General features: G+C 36.8%; 1 protein-coding gene across 4 annotated transcripts in view; it reads right to left on the bottom strand.

Moving 5' to 3' along the window:
- The window catches only part of LOC108696196 (1-phosphatidylinositol 4,5-bisphosphate phosphodiesterase epsilon-1), a 186907-nt gene that overhangs the window by 45722 nt on the left and 130621 nt on the right, over nucleotides 1-10564 (bottom strand). For all 4 annotated transcript variants that reach the window (XM_018225335.2, XM_018225334.2, XM_041568759.1 and 1 more), the window contains 3 exons: nucleotides 3726-3908; nucleotides 2248-2365; nucleotides 32-194 (listed from right to left, as the gene is read on the bottom strand). In XM_018225335.2, coding sequence (XP_018080824.1) covers nucleotides 32-194; nucleotides 2248-2365; nucleotides 3726-3908 — 464 coding nt within the window. The remainder of the gene's footprint in view (nucleotides 1-31; nucleotides 195-2247; nucleotides 2366-3725; nucleotides 3909-10564) is intronic.

Consider the following 10564-nt stretch of genomic DNA (forward strand, 5'->3'; position numbering starts at 1 on the left):
TCTCTTAGATACAAAACAGTTTCTAACATACTTGGACTGGGGTTTGTTTGAGTTGGACAAAATAGGAGAGGAGGCAGGTCGCAGTGGGATTGATGGCCCGGGTGTCAAGTTTGGAGAGCCAGCAGTAGACATAGAATGAGCTCTTCTGGATGGAAGCATTTGAGATGGTGAATATCCAGCAATAATGTTCAGATCTGAAACCAGATATAACAAATGACTGTCATACAAACACACTCTTTATTTGTTGTTTATTTAAAACTAAGCAATAAAGACTGCAGAATAGCATATAACACAGCGACAACACATTGGACACAGATGCAGCAAGGATTCTGACAATAAGGGGCCGATTCACTAAATTCGAGTGAAGTATTTGAAGTAAAAAAACTTCGAATTTCGAAGGTTTTTTTGGGCTACTTCGACCATCGAATGGGCTACTTCGACCTTCGACTACGACTACGACTTCGAATCGAAGGATTTGAACTAAAAATCGTTCGACTATTCGACTATTCGACCATTCGATAGTCGAAGTACTGTCTCTTTAAAAAAAACTTCGAGCCCCTAGTTCGGCAGATAAAAGCTACCGAAGTCAATGTTAGCCTATGGGGAAGGTCCCCATAGGCTTGCCTAAGTTTTTTTGATCGAAGGATATTCCTTCGATCGTTGGATTAAAATCCTTCGAATCGTTCGATTCAAAGGATTTAATCCAACGTTCGAAGGAATAATCCTTTGATCGTTCGATCGAATTTTCTGCGCTAAATCCTTTGACTTCGATATTCTAAGTCGAAGGATTTCAATTTCTAGTCGAATATCGAGGGTTAATTAACCCTCGATATTCGACCCATAGTGAATCAGCCCCTAAGTGTAATAGCTCAGAGAAGCTATACATACTTAGCAGTATGAGATGCTATCTAGGAGCATATTAAGATAACCACAAGGTTTCTTTCATAGTATTTGGATAATGTTCCCACTAAGCCAATAGTTTACAAATGGAGAGAGCCCAGAGGATCTGGAGAAAGAATATTTGTTTGCTGCCATAATATTCTTGGACCCCTATCTACCGCTACTGCTAACTGGCTGACACTCGAGCCTGAAGAAAGGTTCTCAACTTGACTCATAGCATTAGCGACCCTGAAACCCCTACATAGGGCCGGTGGGTATGGTTTTTTTTAGTTAAGGGTTGAATTCTCCTTTAAATTCTGAATTCTAACAGGTTTCCGGATAATTTAGCCCCTACCTGTACTTAAAGACTTAAAAAAACTTGTTTGCTTTGCACATATGGGATAAAATATGCAGAAGAGAGTTTTCAGAGCAGGACTGCCTGAGACATTTTTAGAAAGAACTCTTCATAAAGGGAACTCTACAAAAATAAAAAGTGCTTTTGCCTGAAAATAATGTGCACCCTTTAGTATTGATTCTCATACTGTGAGGCCAGCCTGAGGGCTTCCCAATCTAGTTATGCCTAAATAACATCCTTGTGCTAAATTTTGGCTGCTGCTATAAAGTTCTATTTATGCCCAGAAATCGTAGTTCAGAAAACGTTTCCCAGATAAAGCAATGATTTTATTTCAATAGTTTATTAGTAAAACGTACCTGTAATATTTACAGACACCTCTAACCTAAACCATTTTTAGCAATGGACTATGAGGAGAATATGAGGCTTGGGTTAGTGAACTGGGCTAGTGCTGGAAAACTTGAGTTGCTTTAATTTCAAAACACTAATTTCAAGACACTTTAGATCTCATTTAGGGGTGCAAGTGCAATGCGCAAACTGCAATGTGGGCCTGCAAATCAGCAGCATGTTTTTTACCCATTATGCAGTGTTTTCCCTTTATTGCTTTTTATCACTCTATGCTGCCTGGAAGTAATAAAATAATTGGTTACTTGGGCACCACTGGTCACGGCTATTACTGAAAGGAAGCAAACAGAAACACAAGTAGCATGGAATGCATATTGTACATTTCTCTATGATCTAGAAAAATTGTTATATTTCAAAATGGATATGTTAGTTTTCTTAAATACTGATAAATCAATATTATACATTCTTCTCAGCTATAAATAAATCCTTTTTTGATGATAGTTACCCTTTAATGATGCACTTGCTGTGTAAACAATCTATACTGATATCTCACATTGTAAAATATTGAACAATTTTTTCAATAAAAAAAAGTATGTTGACCTCCTATGAATTCCAAATGAGGTTAGCTACGCACGATGCAACAATACTGAGAAATACTTCTGATTTCAAACCTTGCTCTTCTTGCTCATCAATTTCTGGAGGATCAGAGCCACTTCTACTGCGACTTTCTTTGCAACTTTTGGTTTTGCGAGTTGCCATCTCATCATCGGCTGCCTCTCCACTCTCACCCTGAAAACACAGGGTATATAACATACCTTGATTTTCTTTTTGCAAGCATATATTGTAATTGCATATAAGTTAAAAAATCTATTTAGTAAATGTGCCAAAGTCATGTGAAATGTTAGAGGAGCTTGATGCAGTCATTAATATAGTTGGTGCTAAACATAATGTTCCTCTAGGTCTAGTTTCATTGGGTATCACAACATGCTTTGGACCCAGGGGGCAATACGAGTGGGATGATGGTGTCCAGCCATGTTTTCTGCTTCAGAATCTGTCTGTTTTCTTGGATTAATTCTCTACATTGTGGTGGTGGTTGTTCTTGGAGAAGAAACAAGCAGTTTGTTGAACCATGAGTTGACATTTCAGCTATGAGTTGACTGACTGTTTCTACTAAACTTTTTAAACTACATTCCCAATGAGTTGTCTACATGGGCCCTCCAGCAGACACTGTATCTCCAAAACTACATTAGACTAAGTAAACTACTGATGTCTTGCCATGGGTTACTAAACAATTTTCGACACTGTTACTATATAACCAAACAATTAGGAATGATATTGTTTTCCCATCTCCAGAAGAAGCACCTTTAATTTTCACGACACCAAAAGGTATCATTTACTTTATAAGTATAAATATCAGGTAGTTTTAAAAAGGTCCCCTAAAATCATTGAATCCAAAAAGAAAGACCACTTTAAAAATACATTTCAACTGACAAGCAGATCTTTTTGCTATTGCATGTTTGCCAGGTGAGACCATCCTGTAGTCAGATAAAAGTACAAAAATCAGACTCAGACATGATGACATTAAATTAGGGCAGCCAGGTTTCTTGGGGCAGCCAGGTTTCTTGGGTCAGACAGTTTTTTCAGATTCTACCTTTGAAGAACTAGTGAAGTTGTCCTATACTTAATGCAAAATAAATAGAAAGATAATCAGGTTATTATCCATCTCTGCTTTTGAAGTAACCATCTTTTTCAGATAAAATGTATTCCCAAAGGAATTGGAGTTTGGACAATAATCCTGCAAGGATTTCCAGTGCCATTGATCCCACTGAAGGGGTTAGAAGTCTTAGATTCCAGGATTTTCTCTGATTTAAACAATGTGTCACCCAGAGGCACCTGCAAAGCATTCATGTATAATGAAACTAGGAAGGTGTTATTATTGTTAGAGTTATTTCAATGTAGTCCTTCCTCTCAGTCATCTCTAGGGAAATATCACTCCCCAGATCCATAATTTCACCCATTGTTATGCAATTGCAATTAACACACAAGAATATTAGAAGTCATATTGGCTCCTTTACCGATACGGTGAAAAATTGTACCTGGGCAGTAACCCATATTAATAGAACTGAAAGTGAAATTGACAATTCTGTACCCTCATAAGCACTTTCTTCTTCTTCTTGGCTGTGTTGATGCCGAGAGTGTTATTCCTCTGCACGTTTGGTTTCTCTGTGCCTTTGGTTAAGGTCCCTGTGCTTGTATTCCTTGTACTCCATCGCCGCCCTCCAAAAAGTTCAATAGCTTGTGCCAAAGTTGGTCCTTCAAATCTGTTTTCCTCCTTAAAAAGAAAAAAACAAACATCAGTTTGACATCAAAAATGTATATATTTTTTTTACTTGAAGTATGTCTAAAACACATGAATTCCTGGCATTTTGATAACTGAGCACCAATGGGTGGGTGATAAACAGTCCAGTATCACTTATTTATTAACCCACCTGCAAGTGTGGGTGCTCTAAAATGGATGCAGTAAAGAGCCCAAATTAATGTAATTCTTAAAGATACTTGAGTTCAAACATAGTTGCCAGTGCATCCATCCTGATGAATGGTGGGTAACTGCACCTTTTGATACTGGGGGACACTGGAGCTACTACCACCAGCCTGTACTAGATAGTTGCTCCAGGTTTCTTACAGCTGGTTGTGTCACTAGTTGCACCAGACTTTCGCAAATAGGAGGCAAATGGCACTCTCAAATGCTAGACACAACCCACTCACGCCCTGTTTGGGGCAAAAGCAAGTGCAACTGCATCGTATATGCGATTATGGGGGAAAAAACACATCTGCCTGGCAAAAAAGTATATTAAAGGGATGGTTCAGCTTTAAGCTAACTTTTAGGGGGTTAGTTATCAAGCTCTGAATTTATCTCAGTATTTCTAAGATAAAAATCCGGGCAACTCGGGAATTCCCAAATGGACCTTATTTATCATACAAAAAAAATCGGTTCGGGCAAGCTTCGGACCTTTGCCCGAAAGTCAGAAGTTTTCCACAAAAAACACAAATGTTTCATTGTTTTTGGACTTTTTGGGCCAAAATCCCTGAAATCATCGGATATCGGTACTGACAGCAGCACAGACACTGGGACCTTTCCCATTGACTAATACAGGACCCCGAAAGCTTTGATACTACCGGACTTTAATAAATCCCGAAAATTTGGGATTTTTTTCTAAGGTCCGAAAAATCGGAATTTTTCTGATTTAGGGTATTCGGAGATTAATACATAAGCCCCTTAGTATGTTATAGAATGTCCAATTCTTATCAACTTTTCAATTGGTCTTCATTTTATATTTTTTTATCATTCTTAAAATATTTGCCTTTTTCATCTAACTCTTTCCAGCTTTCAAAGGGGGGGGGTCACTGTCCATATCTAAAAAACAAATGCTCTGTAAGGCAACAAATGTATTGTTATTGCTACTTTTTATTACTCATCTTTCTATTCAGGCCTCTCCTATTCATATTCCAGTCTCCTATTCAAATCAATGCATGGTTGCTAGGGTAATTTGTACCCTAACAACTGAATTGCTGGCATTGCAAACTGAAGAGCTGCTGAATAAAAAGTTAAATAACTCAAACACCACAAATAATAAAAAATGGAAACCAACAGCAAATTGTCTCAGAATAACACTCTCTGCATCAGACTAAAAGTTAATTTAAAGGTGAACAACCCCAGTATCAATGTTTTTCCGAGCGTTCATAATGACATGCAAACTGCAGTATTATGATCTGGTATGTTTAAAAACGTCTTATATTGTGAATGTGATCTCTGTTATTACAAGCTATTTCAATACTTTACCTGTTCAAATACATATTTATAAACTGAGCTAAACAATAGTATTTTAAACTGAAAAAAAAAAACAGATTGAAGTCATCTGCAGTTGCATGTATATAAATATATATAGAATACATTAAACAGATAGAAACTAACATTATACTTTAAGAGGCCAGGAGGTTGTGCAGATAGATTATATACACTGGAGATGTTCCTATTCTGTAACAAAGGATCGCGTGCATATACATTGTCCTTACTCACTAAAGCTACTATGGAAATCACTCTGAGAATATTCATAACAACCATGGTCTGGTGTAAATAAATATAAAGTGCAGCTATCTGTGTTTAACATTGGCTAAATATTTACCCTTAATTTAGGTGATTTTTTTTCCAAATTGCAAAAAAAGAAATATATATATGTGCTTGTACGGGATCTGGCTCTTATCATTGCCTAGACATGAGGAATGAAATGGAGCATAAGGCAATCAACACGGATCTGAAAATGAAAGTCATTCCAGGGCAAAGGTATTGTTATTACCGTTTGTTTGTATGTGATTTGTCTAATATTGTTCTGTACAAGGATTGTGGATTAATGTAGTTAATTTAAAAAGCATGGGTATATCTGACATTAATGGACCATATATTAATCATATGAATAATTTTGATGTTCTGAAAAGTTCTATCACAAATATATTTCTGAAGAATGATAGGGATCTTTAGTAACAGATGCAGTATTATCTGAGGGTTTACTGGTGTATTTATGTAGGCCTTACTTAATTTTAGCCTTTCCTTCTCCTTTAAATACCCTCCCAATCGAACTTCGAGTATATTTGGAGTAAAAAAAAAACTCACATGAATTCGAAACTCGACCTTTGATAAATGGGCCTCTATGTCTCTATATGGTGTTGGAATCAGAACTTTTAGAAAGTGTTCCTGTTCAGTGGATTCATGCCAATCCCTTAGGGTAGTACAAACTGGGTACTTTTTGGCTCTTTGAGCTCTATGTTTCCTGGCAGCTATGGCTGACATGCTCAGGAATTATCACTTGTAAGTTATTTCAGTGAAAATCATAGGGGGCAGAGGTGTCATATATTTCAGCTGCTTAAAACATGGAACTCAAATCAGCGTGTGTGCTTTTACTTTAAAAATTATCTATTTATTGGACATCAACCTGAATAAAGTACATCATCTGCACCATAGTTTGACTAATATTGTCGTTTGCACTGTACATAACGCAGTCTGATTCCTGTTCCTTTAGATATATGTTGTCCTTGGTAACTGTGAGCAGCCTCCACACAAGAATTGATACTTTAGAGAAGTCGAAAACTAAACTTAAACTCATTGAAGAAGAGGTATAGACAATTCAATGCCTCAATAACCAATGGCAACTGCTATAATTTAGTATACTACTCTTATACCAAGGAAATCAAATATATGCTGGACTGCTATGGGCAGGGCAGCCATCAGGGGGGGGCAGGGGGGAGAGTTGTAGGGGGCCCGAGGGTAAGGGCCCCAAACTTTCTGAGAGATGCTGACTTCGGGAAGGCATGGACGTTTAAGGGGCCCTGGCCACCAATTTTCTCATAATGTGGGGGGGGGGGGCCTGGCCACTTTTTTTTCTCATGTGGGGTCCTAGCCACCAATATTTTTTAATGGGCAGGCCCTGGCCACAAATGTTTTTTTATGGGGGGCCCTGACCACCAATATCTTTTTATTTTTTATTAACATGTGGGAACCCTAGCCACCAATATTTTTTTGTTTTTTTTACTGTGTGGTTGGGCGGAATTTTGGGGTGGGGAGGGCAGACCTGTAGGTGGGGCTTGCGGTGGGTGCAGCCAGGGGGCCCGCGAAATTTTGTCGTATGGGGCCCTACGATTTCTGATGGCGGTCCTGGCTATGGGCAACTTGCCCAGCTCAAAAACATACTCCATATTTGCTAAGCTCATTCATGCAAGAACATATAAATAGCATCTCAATGATGTAGTAAGACTACCTAGAGCTGCATCAAGTTAATATAGAGAAAGAAATCTAATAGTGAATGTGAAAGTATTCTTTGTTATACGATGTTAGAGCTTAGAAACAGCAAATCATTCTAGGCAGAAAAGAAACTGTTATATGTGAATACATTGGTATTTTTCGGTAAGAAAAAAAAAGAGCAGTAAGAAGTGGTGGGCCAAATTAGAATGGCACCCAAGGTTTGTGCACAAAATAACCGGATCTCACTCTGCCAGTCTTTTGCCAGTACTTTTGATCAACCAGGGCCCAAACTAGTGGTAAATAGACAGTGCCTAGCTTGCTAGCTTCTAGTTTTGCATACCTCTAGCTCCAGTAAGTATCATTACTACCGTGTTAAAAAAAAGTACCTTTGAACAACATATATCAGTCCCATAGTCATGAAAAGTGTGAGAGTAGTAGGCATAGAAATGTTGTTAATAATAATACAAAAATAATAAAAGAACAATGAATTCTATTTCTGCCTGGTGTTAGTATACTTGAGCTGAATAGGTGATTGGTAAAAAAAATATATAAAAAGACTGAATTCAATTAATTCAAGAATTAATGCAAGTGGAGAAGAGGATGGGAATGTTAAAATAATCTGAAATGAGAATGTTATAGGTAGCTGGGTATACAGTACAGTACATTCATAGATCTTGAGATATTGAGTTCATCAAACCCTTCATGGGAGAAGTAAAGAAAATTCTAGGGGCAGATTTATTTAGGGTAGCAGTGAATTCGAGGGAATTTTCAAAGTAAAAAAATTCGAAATTCAAAGTAATTCTTTGGATACATCGAACATCGAATAGGATACTACGACTTCGAAGTACTTTGACTTCGATTCGAAGTAAAAATCGTTCGAATAATCGACCATTCGATAATCAAAGTACTGTCTCTTTAAAAAAACTTTGACTTCAATACTTCGCCAAATTAAACCTGCCGAAGTGCTATGTTAGCCTATGGGGACCTTCTAGAGCAGTTTTCTAAGTCTTTAGAGGTCAAAGTAAAATCGTTTGATCATACGCTAAAATCGTTCGAATCCTTTGATTTAATTTGATTTGATCGTACGATCGTACGATTTTCTTTCGAACGTTCGATTGCCAAATTCGGTAAAAAATCCTTTGACTTCGATATTTGAAGTCGAAGTATTTTAATTTGATGGTTGAATTTCGAAGTATTTTTTACTTCGAAATTCGACCCTTGATAAATCTGCCCCTTAATGTGCATATAACTTATTGAAGAACTGTAATTCTGGCCAAATAATTATCAGTTATTTGCATTATTTACATATAGGCCAATTAATGTATTGTATGCGTTTTATAGTATAACATAAAAAAGGAGTTTTTTTTAATAAAACCTTTAAATTATTGCACCACCACAGCACATTCGGATGTGTTAAAAACCCAATGTATTGTGGGAGCTATGGAAAGGCAGACAGAAGCCACAGTTTATAACCATATATGAGGGTAAGGTGCAAAGTTTGCTACAAGTTTAATAACCCATAATCGTGCATCAGATGTTTTCTTTTCGTCTTATGGTTTTAACGTAACAACGTTAATCAAGATTTGTAATGTTATTGTATAAAATGAAAAAAAAAAGAGCAGTCATTTTTTTATAGCTTAGATTTAATGGAAAGTTTCAATACTGTATGTATTTGCATTGCTGTCTGTAGTGTGTTCAAACCCAGCAGCATGGGGATTTTGAAATAAGATTAGCTACGTCAGTAAAATTAATGACAGACTTTTATGTGTGTATAATGTACATTTTACAACTGGATTTATTTAGGTTTCTGATGATTTGTTATGCGCTTCAGATGAAAATGTATCCATATATGTGCATTGTTCATTGTTTTGGTTAAAAAGTACGTGTATATACACGTGTGTGTATGTATCTGTGAGTGTATACAAGCACATTACTGGTTAAACCTATTATATGTTTTTTTTTTTATCTGAGCTGTTTAAAATAGCAGTTATATGAAATACTGCCCATCTTATACTTGTGATGTGATATAATGTATAATATATGCTTAGCAGTAGTTTAACACATTTATGTTAGCACTATATGGTTGGTGGTTGCAGTAGACAGAGCTTGTTGAGCTTGCCAGGCATTATATTTCATATTTGCATTATTTGCATTATGGCTGGTTGATAGTATATGGTGGTTAGAGCAGATAGAATTTTATTGTAACATTTTAAGCAAGTAAAACAGCGTGTTTTTTTTATTCTGAGGAGAGGGCATTCGAGTAAGAATTTCATTGTACTGCATGCGTTGTACTCTCTACATATGACAATAAACTTTGACTTGATTTGCAGTACACTGTTCAAAATGTAAAAGACTATTCAACACTAGCTTCTGATTGGTTGATGCTTACACTTCATAGGTTCATAGATCAATCCCATTAAGTATAAATCCATTTTAAATCATTTGGAAGAGTTTGCTCAGATCTGTGCATGTTGACATACTCCCATATAGATAGGAGACACAATCTTTAGGTGCAAGCACACTGCAGGTATTTGTGCTGGCTGCTGTAAGAACCCTGGAGCTATCACCAGCTTAAAGATTCTGATAGTTCCAGGGTTCCCCTACATCAATATACACATTAAGCCTGATTCGGAAAAGGAGGTGGGATGGACGCACCAGCACAACACATCTATAACTATACAGAATTGCAAGGAAAGGCAATTTTTTCACTTTTATGTGGTCAAAAATGAGCCCTAACATTTAAACATTAATCAATATAAAGTAATATTATATACAGTAAGGGGCAGCTTTATCAAAGGTCGAAGTTGAAATTCGAATTGAAAAAATTCGAATTTCAAGCTAATTTTTGTGTACTTCGACTAGGGAGTAGTCCAAATTCGACTTCGACCATTCGCCATCTAAAACCTGCAGAATTGCTGCTTTAGCCTATGCGGGGGGGCCTCCTAGGACCTATTTGGAGTCAATTGTTGGACTTTGAAAAATCAAAGTTTTTGTACGTTTGATTAGAATGCGCTATTACTACGATTCGTACTAAAAAAAACCTTTGATTTAATTTCAGTTGGTCTTTTTGAATTTGAATTTCAACGTTTTTCAAATTCGACCCCATGTGTGTCTGTATGTGTGTGTTAAATAGTCAACAATGAGGATATTTATTTACAGTATATATACTATGATAACCAAAGTCATTGCCTTTC

The sequence above is a fragment of the Xenopus laevis genome, chromosome 7L (assembly GCF_017654675.1).
Source record: "Xenopus laevis strain J_2021 chromosome 7L, Xenopus_laevis_v10.1, whole genome shotgun sequence".
Classification (NCBI taxonomy): Eukaryota; Metazoa; Chordata; class Amphibia; order Anura; family Pipidae; genus Xenopus; species Xenopus laevis.